The sequence below is a fragment of the Bos javanicus genome, chromosome 22 (assembly GCF_032452875.1).
Source record: "Bos javanicus breed banteng chromosome 22, ARS-OSU_banteng_1.0, whole genome shotgun sequence".
Lineage (NCBI taxonomy): Eukaryota > Metazoa > Chordata > Mammalia > Artiodactyla > Bovidae > Bos > Bos javanicus.
The window spans coordinates 44,895,225-44,910,421 of NC_083889.1; the positions used below are offsets into that span (position 1 = coordinate 44,895,225).

Sequence of the window (15,197 nt, forward strand, 5' to 3'; positions counted from 1 at the left end):
GTGACTGGCATAGACTTCTTCACAGCCAAGTGGTCACAGGGTGGTTGGACTTCTGTCCTTGTGGTTAGCTTCCAGTGAGAGGAAGCTAAGGCTGCTAGTTCTCCTAGAGGCTGGAACACTCATACTGACACTTGTTCTGCATTTTGCTAGCTGAAGCAAGTCACACTTCAGTCCATGCTCAAGAGGAGGGTAAATAGACTCCTCCTTTAGTTTTGAAGAATGGCATATGTGTATATGTAGGAAGAAATTGGTGGCAGTCATTTTTAGAGGACTTCTACCATAACTCCTAACAGACTGGCCAAAATGTAAAACTCCAATGACATATGATATTGGCAAAGACATGGAGTGATTGGCACATTTACACATTGCTTGCGACCATAGAAATTAATATAAGTCCTTTAGAAAACACTTTAATGTTATCTAGTGAATATGAAGATGTGCATACTCTGTGTTCCAGCTATTTAACTCCTAGATTATTTTTTACAGTGTGTACCAGGTAGTATGTATAAGAATGTTCAGAATAGCATTTTTCATAATAGCAAAAAAAACCTGGAAATAAGCCCAAATGTCTTTTAACAGTGCAGTAGACAAATACATTTTTATGAAGTCTTACAATGGAATACTGTTCAGTTCAGTCGCTCAGTTGTGTCTGACTCTTTGTGACCCCATGGACTGCAGCATGCCAGGCTTCCCTGTCCATCACTAACTCCCAGAGCCTACTCAAACTCACGTCCATCACGTTGGTGATGCCCGTCAACCATCTCATCCTCTGTCGTCCCCTTCTCCTCCCACCTTCAATCTTTCCCAGCATCAGGGTCTTTTCAAATGAGTCAGTTCTTCGCATCAGGTGGCCAAAGTATTGGAGTTTCAGCTTCAGCATCAGTCCTTCCAATGAATATTTAGGGCTGATTTCCTTTAGGATGGACTGGTTGGATCTCCTTGGAATCCAAGGGACTCTCAAGAGTCTTCTCCAACACCACAGTTCAAAAGCATCAATTCTTCAGCACTCAGCTTTCTTTATAGTCCAACTCTCACATCCATACGTGACCACTGGAAAAACCATAGCTTTGACTAGATGGACCTTTGTTGGTAAAGTAATGTCTCTGCTTTTTAGTATGCTGTCTATGTTGGTCATAGCTTTTCTTCCAAGGAGCAAGCTTGTACTTTAATGAAAATGAACACATTGCACAAATAGAAACTTGATTTAATCTTGAAAATATTAGATTGAATAGAAAAAAGAAAAAAGCTAAAAAAGAAAACAGTGCAAATAAAGTTAAAAACCATGCAAAATTAAATAGTGTAGAATTTACAGGTGCAGAAAAATAAGGTAAGCTTGAAAGACAAATAAGAAAAGGATGAACACAAAATTTAGGGTGGTGATTGTTTGCAGAGAGGGAAAGGAAATAGAAATGGGTTGGGAATTGGGTAATTCTAGTGATCCTTTTAGTGAATTGAATAATGGATGTTTTTTGTATTTTTTTCTATTTTATGTATTTTTGATGTTCTTTTTTACATATCTTTTTAATATGTAATATAAGAAAAAAGATCCCTCAATGCTTGTTTTTGGGGGGGTGAGGATTCTCTTCTGTCAAATGATGCTCTTGAATGATCATTTCCATTGTGGAGTATCAGAGAAGGTCTAGATTCTGTCTTGGGTAATTACCTTTCTTAGCTCCCTGTTGACCCTTCTGAGGACCATGGTCAATAGACCTTATTTTTTCTTGGATGAGTTGTGGGTTTGGCCAGGAAGCCTTCATTCCATTATGAACCTTGGTTCACATCCACAAGAAAGCATCTTGTGGACCTTACCTTTCCTGTTTTCTATTGTCAGTTGCCTTTGAAGACCCTCCCTGGACCCCCAAGACTAAGTGACTCCCAAGGCTGTATTTTTAAGCTCATGGTCTGCCGTGTTGGAGTAATGATCACTAGCTCTTGAAAATTTAAGAGAATTCAGTAGTCCTCAAATGTAAAGAGTAGGAGCTGTAGCTTATAATTTTTTGTAATTTCATTGTTTTACAGATTGATCAGCTGAAGCAGGAGCTTTCAAAGAAAGAGTCAGAACTTCTTGCCTTACAAACAAAGCTTGAAACTCTCAGCAATCAGAATTCAGATTGCAAGCAACACATTGAAGTGCTTAAAGAGTCACTTACTGCCAAAGAACAGAGAGCTGCCATTCTTCAGACTGAGGTAAGGTACTGTTTCAGGAAAGTAGACATTGAATTGACAGCAAATGTCCTACCCAAACAGGTTTCATTAGAAGACTCCCTTATCCAAATCCTTGGGGCCAGATACATCTTGGATATCAGGTATCTTGGGGATTTTGGAAAGGTAAGATCTGTTGCATGAATCACAGATTGTCTAACACTCCCAGTGGGGTTGCAGCAATATCCCATAAACAAATATATGAATATTTGTACAGAGAAAAAAATTTTTTTATACTTAAGTAGAATAATTAAAGTATATATAAGAAACCTCCTATTGATTTGTGTTAGGTTGTGCCACCAAAGGAGTTTGCTTTTCTTTTCTTTCTTTCATTTTTTGGAGATTTTATTTTTTTGGATGTTGGAACCACAGATAATGATTAAACCTGAAATGGTTTCATTTTATCAAAAATCATAAAAGCATAAGAATGTCATCTACCTTCCTGTTACTGTGTGTCTGTGTAGGCTTCACTCCTGGTACCCTTATGTTTCTTACTTCCTAAAGAGTGTCCTCAAATTTCAAGATTATTTTACCATTTGAAGAAAGTTGATATTGTTTCAACTTATTCATACAGTTTCTTAAATGAAATGTGATTTTTATTTCTTATTCATACTTAGAAGAAAAAAAAAAAAACCTAAATAACTTGTTGCTATCCTACTTTCTTGCTTCTTCTCCTTGAATTATATCTTGGGTCTGCTAAGAAATGCAGAACACAAACTAGTTATTATATAAATAAAACAGTTACTAGAAAATAAATTATTACATGGAGTCAATAGCAAAGAAAACAGTGAATCTCCCTCATTTTTGTGTCAAGGCACTGTTTTACATGGATTACTTTAGAAGACTCTACTTGAGTTACATGTTGTTTCTTGTGCTCTTGAAGCCATGTCTTTGCATGTGTTTGGGGTCTCTCGGGAAGTTTGGATTTTCTGTAGGAGTTACTCGGGCCATGGAGTAGATCTGTGCCCTCAGCCAAGGTGCAGGAAAATGCACAGAGGAGAAAGGAAACAGGCTCCAGGTTGGACAGGTCTTGGCCTGGACCTGATCGGTCTATGCATTTCATTGGTCAATAGGCAGTTAATTGGTAGCTTCAAACCAACACTGTCATTTTGGCCTCAATGATGTAGATATTTTACATTTAAGAAATATAATTTTTAGTTGTGTATAGTTCCACTGTGAATGTAGCAGCTTGGATATTTAAATTTTTAAGGCATAAATGTGAACTATGCCTTAATTGAAGGTTGACTTGTATAATATTTGAGGAAACAGCAGTGAATAGCAGTGATCCTAGAACTGTGCTAATACTATACTGTATTATTATATATTATTACTATATAGTGTAATGGCATTCCAGTACTTTTGCCTGGAAAATCCCATGGACGGAGGAGCCTGGTAGGCTGCAGTCCATGAGGTCGCTAGAGTCGGACACGACTGAGAGACTTCACTTTCACTTTTCACCTTCATGCATTGGAGAAGGAAACGGCAACCCACTCCAGTGTTCTTGCCTGGAGAATCTCAGGGACGGGGAAGTCTGGTGGACTGCCGTCTCTGCGGTCGCCCAGAGTCAGACACGACTGAAGTGACTTAGCAGTAGCAGTGCTATAAAACTATGCTGTCTAATACTATAGCCACCAGGCACATGGGTCTATTCAAATCTAGATTAATTAAAGTGCAGTTAAATTTTGATGGTAGCTTCTCAGTCACACTAGCCACTGTTCATGTATTTAATAGTCATATGTAGTTAGAGACTAGTGTATGGGACAGCACAGCTATATATAGAACATTTCCATGTAGTACTTGTCTGTTGGCTTATTGGGACAAATCCTGCTCTCTGCCTGATTTTGTAAAGTTTTATTAGAACACAACCATACTCTTTCATCTATGTGCTGTCTTTGGTTGCTTTTGTGTTGAAAATATTTACTCTCTGGTCCTTTATAGAAAAAGTTTGCCATGTATGGCGTGTGATTTCTTGGTGAGAGGATTGATTGGGAATTTGCATGCCTGGTTTGTCTTTTCTCTAACAGTCTTACTCTGAACAGGGCCAGATTTGCTAACCTCCTTTCTATGAGCACAAGCTTTTCTTTAAAGTGGACATTCACACAGCAACAGGTTGTATCACAGTTGTCTTACATTGACAGTAATATTGTCACTACTAATAAAGTTACTGTAATTGTGTTGCTGTGTAGAAGGAAACTTAAGATGCAAGGCAGTCTGTTGAGATATGGCCCAGGCTTCTTGATAGTTCCCCTGCAGAAGGAAAGAATGAGAAAAGTCAGCTTAGAAAAGCTTACTATCTTCCTTTCACGGCCTTGTATTGATGAGTGCTCTATTCCCCAGCCTCTCTCCCTTTTCTTATTCTGTCCCCTTGTATTTTGCATCTCTCGAATTAATGTAGTTCAAATTAGACCTATATATATTTCATGAAAAAGACAGTGGCGACATTATATGGATAGCTTTCATCCCACATTCAATAATTAAAATGACCCAATAAAGAGACGGCACTTTAAAGTAGAAAAAAGTATTCTCCATGTGTAGAGAAAGTGAGATGATTTTCTGGTTTTCTGCTTTGAAGTTGGGAGTGTGAGATTAATGATTTTATCAGCTGGAAACATACAAGGAATTTTCTTTTGCCTTTTTTCTTCTTTTAAAATCTTCGTAAATGGAAATGGAAAGAGTTATCTAATGATATCCATCTCTTAGAGGAAGCAATTTACGTTGAAATTAGCTCTAATTGTTGGATCATAGGCAAAGGATTTTTGGCAGCCCAGTAAAATACATTAAAGTGATTTTCCTGCTTCTTGGCAAAACAGAGGAAAATAAGAGTCTCCTTACCTAATGTGGGTTAGTCGGTGAGTATTCAGTAGGTGAGATGTTTCCTTGTGCCCTACAAGGAAAGAACTGAGTTTACATTCTTATGAAAGGTATGGTTTCATTCTTGGAAGAGGTTATAAGTGATAGCTCCTTCCAGGTAGATTCCTAAGTCTTTACTGAATGCTCTTGCCAAAACAGAAGACGACTTTCTCTAGAATGGGAAGAGGCCTTCCGGCATCTCTGGAAAACCTTTGCCATTAGCTGTTTTTGGCTTCTCTTTTAGAATATGGTGAAAGTGACAGATGTTACTGACTCAACAGTTCATCTCCATAAGGAAGGCTTTTACCACCATGCAATTTGCATTTGGGAGGTGGTAGGTTGAAGGGTGGGACAAGGTGGGAGGCAAGTTGTCTGGGTTTGTGGCTATGTGGCTTGGCTCCTGGATAGATTTGTTTTAACTTGTACAGATGCCCAGATGCTCTTTGACATGTGTGCAGTAAATCAATGGAATAATAATTACACACATACACACACACACACACAGACACCACATAGCTCTTAACATAGCATTTTACTTTTTAAAATAGCTTCAAAGAACCCTAACGCCAAGTATCTTATTTTGCTACTTCCCTTGATGTTTTCCACGTACTAATTTACTCTTATCAACCAACACATTAATTTCATGTGCATAGAGATAATAGTAAATTGACTTTAGTGCCTTGACTTTTATGAATTTCAATGAATAATTGCCAACATATCCAGAAATTACAAAGAAGAAAGGCCTAGCTATTATTTTATCATCTGAAGTAAAATGTGATATGAAAAAGCAGCATTTAGAAGTGGGAGATGTGTGCACATGCCTTAATCTCCCCATTTAATCACTGTGACATAAACAAGACTTAAATTTCTGAGCCTCCACATCTTGACTGTAAAACAGCAGCGTTGTGCCAGCTTGATGTGTCCATGTGAGAAATGTTTAGATTCTTCTAAAGGGTTTTAACTATCAGTTGTGTTGACTATCATCATTGCTGTGATTTTTATCACTATTCTATGTCAGAATATTTGGAAAACACTCCACCGCACTTCTCCTCTTACCATCCATTCTGTGTGTTCTACCTTTGTGGGTCTCCTTTGAATTTTTGGTATCTGCTTTTACTGAGTTCAGACTTTTATATTTCAATTGAGTCACTTTTTTATGTCTTGGAATGATACAGAGAAATGAAAATACTACGAAAATGCCATCTATTTTGTTCTGGCTTCAAATTAAAAGGTGTCTGTGTGTTTTCTTGCAAGTACACTTTGCCCCAGCCCAGCATGATTCCCTAACTGCCAAGCATGATATCTCTTCTGTATGTTTTCTGGAAGATATGTTATATGATAGTGGAATATGATGGTTGCTTTTATACTCATTTCTGTTCAAAGTAGTTAGGGAAACCTTCTACTGGTCTAAAAGAAAACACTTGACAACCTGTTAATTAAAAAATGTATGGGTTTAGTGTTGAGAAGGTGAGAGGCAATACATGCAGGTTAGGTTAGTGGTAGCTCCTGGCAATGATCCATAACATTTTTGATTTTGGTTTTTAAATGTCATCAATATAAGAAAATGTTGTGCAGTCTTTTGGTTCACTCCTCAGAAAATTAACCTCAGCACATCCATACTTATATTCACATGGCATAACATATATACTTTCAGGTACTTTACATATACTCTGAAGCATTTCCAAGAGTTTCACATTAAAGATCCCTGCCCTATGGATTTCATGAATTTTTCATTCAACATATATATTTTGAATGACTACTATGTGCCACATTTGGTTGCTGCCTTTATTGAGTCAACATATAGTGGGTATATGGATATATGAAGGCAATGGCACCCCACTCCAGTATTCTTGCCTGGAAAATCCCATGGACAGAGGAGCCTGGTAGTCTGCAGTCCACGGGGTCGCTAAGAGTCAGACACGACTGAGTGACTTCACTTTCACTTTTCACTTTGCTGCATTGGAGAAGGAAATGGCAACCCACTCCAGTGTTCTTGCCCGGAGAATCCTGGGGATGGGTGAACCTGGTGGGCTGCCGTCTATGGGGTCGCACAGAGTCGGACACGACTGAAGTGACTTAGCAGCATGGATATATGATAAAGAGCTGATCAGAATACCTTGAATACTCACTGAATCCATTATCACTGGTTGGTAATAATTCCCCACAAAATCTTAATTGGACTTCATCTCTCTTTGCTTCTTTAAAAGCAGACAAAAGGAAACAAAGAAGCTAGAATTAAATGTTTAGCTCCTTTGACAACTGAAGTATGCAAGCTATATGAAAATATCCATTTATATCTCTTGTAATTTAAAGCTAACATTGCTAAGGGTTCCCTCCTGGTTCAGTGGTAAGGAATTCGCCTGCCAGTGCAGGAGATGTTACTTTGATCCTTGGTTCAGGAAGATCCCCTGGGGAAGGGAATGGCTACCCACTCCAGTATTCCTAAGGTGATTACACTGTTAATGTTAAGATTTTATGTTTTGATTTAAACTGATCCTCTGGTTCTCCTTGAGAAAAGGAATTATATTTATAGACTTACAGAGTATTTCAGGAGTTACTGCATCTACTTAGAAATGCTTCAGTCAGCTATACTTTAGATAGACCCTCCCCTAAACTTGTCTGAAAAAGCAGCATATTATTTGATAATATTTTATTAAGCATCTGTCATGCACAAGGTGCTGGATAATGTGGGATCCATAATCTTAGAGGATTTAGTAATTTAATTGCATTGCTCGAATGTCTCCTAAGTACAAGACGTGACTGCTCTGTTGACTTTCAAAAACTGTGGCTGTTTTCCACGCAATATGTTATTTTAAACTTGATTTACAGCTTGTGAATTTGGTATTGTTGTCCCCCTTTCTTAAGACTAGGAAATAGAGGTTCAGAGAGAATATGTATCTTGCTCAAGGTCACAGAACAGTGAGTGACAGACTTGGGTTCTCAAGTTCTAAAACTCTTAACTAGAAATCTAGCACTTTTCAAGCGTCCCAGTGGACCAAGGGTTTTCTTTGTGTTAAGTAAGTGATGTACATTATCTCATTTAATATTCATGGCAAAGGTTATGCCAGATTTTATAATTCTGTATTGAACAGGGAGGTTCACTAGGGATTCAAGAATGCTCACTAGATACAACCCTGTACTGTCTATGAATAGGGATAAGAATGAATAACTCTGAGATCATAAATTCTTACAGTAACATTGTGGCTATAGCAGTAGTACTGTGGGCATATTAATGCGGGATATTGTTGGGAGGATACCATTTTATGAAGTCTAGAATTCCAGTATATTAAGAAGAATTTTTTGTATATTATTTAATTTTTATTTCTTTAAAAATGTTTAGGATTGTGTATATATGTACATATTCATACATGCATTCACCCTTTGTAGGAAAAAAAAAAGGAATGGACAACAGTATCTTACTGTGTTTTATTTTTATTAGAGTCTCACATGATCTTTAAATGGTCTATGATACACTTACTGTACATATGTAGTATAAAAATTAAATGCATTCTTAAGAGAAATGGTGATGATAATTTCTTCAGGGAGATTGTGCAAGGTACTGGTGGAGGAGGAGGTGCTTTTTAAGCCCATGGTAGCGTTTTTTGTTCCTCTGAGTCATGGATGATTCAGTGTGATAACACAACTAGTGGAGCTGTCAGTTTTCATGATGAATCATAAAACCAAGCTTTTGACTATGAAAATGTCATTTTATGGAGACAAGACACATTTTATGAGTCCTTGCTTCTGGGTTTGTTTCTCATTGAAATGGGTCCTCCCCCCACTTCAAGGTGAGGCCAAGACTCCTGGGTATAAAGGTCACCCTGACAAGGAGTTGGGAATGCTTTATGGTGTCCAGGGGCTGTGGGACAAGATGCACTCCCAAAGGGCTTTGCAAACTGTTCATATGCTTGAGGAACTACTCCTTCTTCTAAACTCACACATGTTGACCAAAGGAGTTTTTTAAATGACTGTATTTTCCACAATACATAAGATGGGATTTACAAGGAATGCTCCTTTACTTTAAAAAAAATAATTGCAGTTTTTCTTTTTACCTCTTGCCGCTGTTGACTGGCAATCAGTACAGTCCTTTCTAATCACTTTAGTCCAGCCTTCAAAGGATAATATTAGAATTGTCCTTTTTGAGATAGACTTTTGTTTAATGCCCTTCATAATCACAGCATTTAAAAGTGAATTGTTTTTTTCAAAAAGTTAGTAGCAAATGACGGAACCAAGTTTTAAGACTGTCAAAACACCCTAGTGCCAAATCAGGGTGCATTGTATCACTTTTAAGAGTTGCAAGGAATGTCTTTAAAATTAATAAATGAAGGAGGTTGGTGAAAAAATATACAAAACAAAATCCTGGTGTCACTTGAATTTTTCATTGTAATCCTGTCATTGGCTTTACATTTTAAAATGTTTTTATTTGACCAGGAAAGGCATCATTTGAAATTTTTATTGATAACACTCTTAACTTCAAGAAAAAGACATAAACCTGCAAAGTTGTAACTATCATGGTGGCCACAATTGGGAGGTCTGCAAAATAGTTTATTACCAGTAGGAAAAAAATCTTGGGAACCACAGTCATTATAGGGGTCACCACCTTGCTACGTGCATTTTATTTTTTTTCCCCTTTTCATTTTGAGGGTATGTATGATGCCAGTGCCAAACTACACACATTCCCCTCCCCTAATGTCTGTGGGCTTTGTTTTGATTCTCTCTTTATTAATGATGTGAAAACTTTGGGGTCACACAAAAATGAGCCAGGGTCAGCCTTTGGGGGCCCCAGAATGCTGAAAATGTCCTGGTATCTAGCTAGTGAAGACATTGTTTAAAGGAGCTAGGTTTCACTTGAGATTTTTAGCTGTTCTGCAGATTTTAGACACCCAGGTAAACTTTGCAAGTCAGCCTCATAATCTTGCTTTCTTAAGGTGAAATATGAAAGACTTGTGGTGGAGGAATGAAAATGTGTCCTGGTTGTTTGCAGTTCTGTGACTTTTTTTGAGGGGTCCTGTTAAAGGATGGTACAGGTAGCTACAAACATTATTTTATTCCATAGGTCCAGAGCCCAATGCTTTTGTTGTCATTGTTCAGGCTTTCAGAAAATGCCGTATTTAACACTTTGTTAGTATAAAATTGCTTTTGACTTCTTAAACACAGGTGTTCAGTTTGAATCTTAATCAACTGTGAAATAGGTAGATGTCTAAAAGGAAATTCTATAAATTGTGAACATGACTCTGTTAGCACACTAAATGGATTAGGAAAATTCATTGTCTGCCATGTAACTGAACACCAGTGTGATGCGTGGACAAGAATTAGTCTTGAAAAGCCAATAAAATGGAGGAAAAAAGCAGAGCCTAGGAGAGGTTGATTGTGTGGGTTCCCCCCACCACAAGTGAATGCTGGTGCAGAAGAACTTGGACATCAGAATGGCTATTTAGAGGACGGCCAAGAAGGAATACATATGAGCAGACAACACAGAATTTATAGAGTAAAACCACAAACACCTTATTTTCCATTGTACTAAAATAATGATATTTTACAGTACCATTTTATATGTAATTCTGCTTTCAATTTTATATTGTTACTGCAGCTCAAATCTCATTATAAATGTTCCAACAAAAATCCCTTTTTAATCAAAAACTTTCCAATCCTTAGCCCATTGTCAACTTACTTTGAACAACGTATTTTTCTAGTGAAACAAAGGAATTTGGTCCTTCTATCTGAGCTCATTGGGATGTTATTTGAACTGTGTGGCTCAACATGTAATTAAGATAATTGATTCATTTTAATTTCTGTATTACATCCCCTCATAATCTATATCCATTTTTGGCGGGGGGGTATAGAGATACAGCGTCAGAGCCCCTTATATTCTTTGAAAGAAAAGCAATAGATCAGTAGTGCTTTTTATTTCTGTTTTACAAAAGATGTCTATACTATATTAAGCTGCAACTTAAAGTGACAATATACAATTAGTTAATCATCTGTGAGACAGTACATGTCCATAGTAAGTGTTACCTACTGGTGAATGTTTTGCAGGAAAAAAAGAATATATTTATGTCATGTCTGTGGGAAGCTGAAAATTGCCGCTTTAGAAAAGGAGATGACAGAATTTAGGAGGAGGAAAATCCAACCAAACTCTCACTGACCTCCAAGCTCACTTTCTTTCTTTCTTTTTTTTTTTTTTTGGTATGAATTTTATGGAAAACAGAATTTATTAAGTACTTCCATTTATTTTTTTTCCTTTAGGGATCACCATTTGGAAATAACCAGCTTACATTGTGATTAAGTTCTCCCTGACACTGGACCCACATTTGTAACACTTGCCTCCATTCCTCTGGAAAAAGGATAACATTTGCTGTGGTTGGGCTTCTTTATGTGTGTATTTACATATCAAACCAAAATGTAAAGAGTGAAGTTAAATTGCAGGGCTTCTGCAAGAATCTTTTACCCATTCTCATATGAACTTTATTCTTTTTAAATTAAATACAGATATTTATTCTATACAGACATATTTCACCCTTCTTGCTTTATTTTTTTTTAAAGGGGGAGAATACAACTTGAGGTAATAAGTTGTGTAGGGGAGGATCATTTTAACTCTAGAAATTTGTTTTTATGGCCAGCATTTCTTTCTTGAAGTTTGTGGAATTTATTTTCTTGCATTTATTTTTTATATTATTTAAAATTTTCAGTGTAAATAATTTATCAAATCCTTATTAATAGAATAATATTCGGCCTCTAAAATACTACTTGGCAGTTGTTAATTTGAAACTGGACAGATCGTAAGTTCTGTTATTAAGATCTTGTGAAATGTGAAGGGAATAAGAAGACCCAGCTCCTCATTTACTGAGTGTTACTGCTTAGCTAGTGCCAGCAAAGCTGGGTGTCAGAGGGTTGGTTCTCCATAGCTATGACCACCTTTGGCAACTCTTGTGAGAACAGTTGAGGAAAAAGGGAAATGAGTGACTAGGAGAATTGCTTGGGACTGCCATGCGTTGGAGAAGGAAATGGCAACCCACTCCAGTGTTCTTGCCTGGAGAATCCCAGGGACGGGGGAGCCTGGTGGGCTGCCGTCTGTGGGGTCGCACAGAGTCGGACACGAGTGAAGCGACTTAGCAGCAGCAGCAGCAGCAGCCAGAGATGTAGACATTAGTATTTGTCAACTCTTCAACCTCACTCCCATCCAAAGTTGAAAAATACATTTATGGAAAGATGTACATGAGTTTTAAAGATTTAATTTGGAAAAATTTAGTCATATTGGTTTTTTTGCTGTGTGTATGTGTGTGTGTTGTGTGTATGTATTAGAAGAAACAGAACACTAAGATATGGAAGCTAGATAAATAGCATCATTTTGGCAACCTTCTTTGTTGGATCTCCTTTAGATTAAATAAGCCTACTAAATTAAATGCCTTCTGTAGATTAGGTGTTGTGCTAAATGCCAGGAATACAAAAATGAACAAGAGATAAATGTTGTTGGCATTACCACTCATAATATGATTATTGAGAAATATTTAAGTTTTTTTTCATACTTCTTTTTGTCCCTGAATATCCACTAGGGTTTACTATTGGAAAATTCAATCCAGTGAACTGTTAGTTGCTTATCAGAGCAATCCATAAAGACTTTGGGCATGTAACAGGGTCTCTGAGTAAGACCATGGAAGTAACTAACCAGAAGGAAAACTTGTCTCTATGCTCAGAGCCTTTTTCATTTATAGATCTTTAAATTTTTAAGTGTCACTTTCTTGGACAAAGTTTATAATATAGATTGTATAGTACACAAAAATACAATCTTATTCCTCAGAGACATTGTGGCCTAGCTGGGGTTTTCATTACTGTGCTGCATGCACTTAAGTATTTATTTTAACCTTTTGTTAACCTAATATTTATAAAGAAGGAAAACATCGTCACAACATAAATTTCTTGAAGAAAGGGATCTTTTGACTTACTCTCTGAAGTATCTGAGCTCTGAGAGTAGTGCCTGGCACAATGTAGGAACTGCAAAAATATTTGTTGAATCTATTATTGATCTTTGGCATCACTGGAAGTGTAGTGGGAGGATTAGATGAGATATTGCATCATGGTAACAACGGAGAAGGCAATGGCACCCCACTCCAGTACTCTTGCCTGGAAAACCCCATGGACAGAAGAGCCTGGTAGGCTGCAGTCCATGGGGTTGTTCAGAGTCAGATACGACTGAGCGACTTCACTTTCACTTTTCACTTTCATGCACTGGAGAAGGAAATGGAAATTCACTCCAGTGTTCTTGCCTGGAGAATCCCAGGGACAGGGCAGCCTGGTGGGCTGCTTGTCTATGGGGTCGCACAGAGTCGGACACGACTAAAGCGACTTAGCAGCAGCAGCAGCAATGAAAATATTCCTTTTTAGGTGATGCTTTAATATTAGTATTATGAGAAAACATGAATTAACTCTTCTGTAACTTTGTTATGGGGAAAATATTGCTAACTATGAATCAAGATCTGATAGTAGCAAAAATATGTAAGATTGATAAACTTAATGACATGAAATAAAGAATTTGTGCCTGGCAAAAATTATCGTAGAGTAAAAGGCAAGTAACAACTTGGGCAATATACTTGCTAGTTATGCTGCAAAAAGAGGGTTTTTATCTCTAATAAACTTCTTAAAAACAACCCTAGGGACCAATAACCTATAGAACCAAAGGGTAACAATATATAGATAGAATAATGGTCATAATATTGTAGGTTTTACATAGAAAAATAAATGTGAGTAGTCCTTAATTTATGATGCCCAACCTGATACATAAGAGAAATGCATGTTAAAACTACATTGAAAAATGATTGCTCATTTGTTAGATTAGCAAAAATTGCAAGATTTGAAACATATGCTACTTATTGGTGGGGAAAAACTAGCCCCACAATACCACTGCTGTTAGGAATGCAAAATGGTACATCCCCTTTCAGAGAGGAATTTGCCAACATCTAGCAATTCACACAAGTTTGCCTTTGACTCTGAAATCCAAATTCTAGGAGTAGATTCCAAAGATAAACTGACAAACATACAAAACAGCCAAGATTTTTCATTACAATGTAATCTGTAATAGTAAAAGACCAGAAACAGCCAACATGTCTGTCAGAATGGGACTTACTGAGTAAATCACTGTGATCCACAAATGGATTACTATGTAGCTGTGTAAAATATGAAGAGTATCTCTATATATTGATATGGAGTGACCTGTAGGATATATGGTGAGGTGGGGGGAAAAAAAAAGATTGGTGATAAGTGTATAAAACTGCTGTTTACCTAAGAGATTGAAGAAATGCACATGTATGTATAAATGTATGTATGAATATATATATTTGTTTAGATTTTAAAGAAAATGGTGGACAAACTATAATACTGAAAACCAAATTTGAGGGGTTTTGTTAATTGAATGAGTGAACATGGAGAGAATTTAGACTTCTTTGAATATAGTTTGTTTTGTAGGTTTTACTTTGAAACTGTGTATTTTATAATAATTAAAAAGCAAAATTAAATCCAAAAAGGCAATTTCTGAAAAGTCAAAGGAAAATGAAACAAATGAACCTATCTACTAATGTGAGTGGTGTTGTCCCCACACTGCTGCTGCTGCTAAGTCCCTTCAGTTGTGTCCGACTCTGTGCTACCCCATAGACAGCAGCCCACCAGGCTCCTCTGTCCCTGGGATTCTCCAGGTAAAAATACTGAAGTGGGTTGCCATTTCCTTCTCCAATGCATGAAAGTGAAAAGTGAAAGTGAAGTCACTCAGTCGTTCCCAACTCTTAGCGACCCCATGGACTGCAGCCTACCAGACTCCTCAGTCCATGAGATTTTCCAGGCAAGAGTACTGGAGTGGGGTGCCATTGCCTTCTCCATATCCCCACACAGTGAGGATCTATTCCAGGTGACTATAAAATACAGTATTTGGAGTAACATCTCTAGTGAAATACTGTATGCTGCTGCTGCTGCTGCTGCTAAGTCCCTTCAGTTGTGTCCGACTCTGTGCGACCCCGTAGACGGAAGCCCACCAGGCCCCGCCGTCCCTGGGATTCTCCAGGCAAGAACACTGGAGTGGGTTGCCATTTCCTTCTCCAATGCATGAAAATGAATAGTGAAAGTGAAGTCGCTTAGTCATGTCCGATTCTTAGCAACCC

General features: G+C 37.5%; 1 protein-coding gene across 10 annotated transcripts in view; it reads left to right on the forward strand.

Annotated features, from left to right (window-relative positions):
- The window catches only part of ERC2 (ELKS/RAB6-interacting/CAST family member 2), a 993,593-nt gene that overhangs the window by 324,316 nt on the left and 654,080 nt on the right, over positions 1-15,197 (forward strand). For all 10 annotated transcript variants that reach the window (XR_009732518.1, XR_009732519.1, XR_009732517.1 and 7 more), the window contains one exon: positions 2,020-2,187. Coding sequence is in view for 7 of the 10 variants with exons in the window: in XM_061396628.1 (XP_061252612.1) it covers positions 2,020-2,187 (168 nt within the window). In the remaining 3 variants the exon portion in view is untranslated. The remainder of the gene's footprint in view (positions 1-2,019; positions 2,188-15,197) is intronic.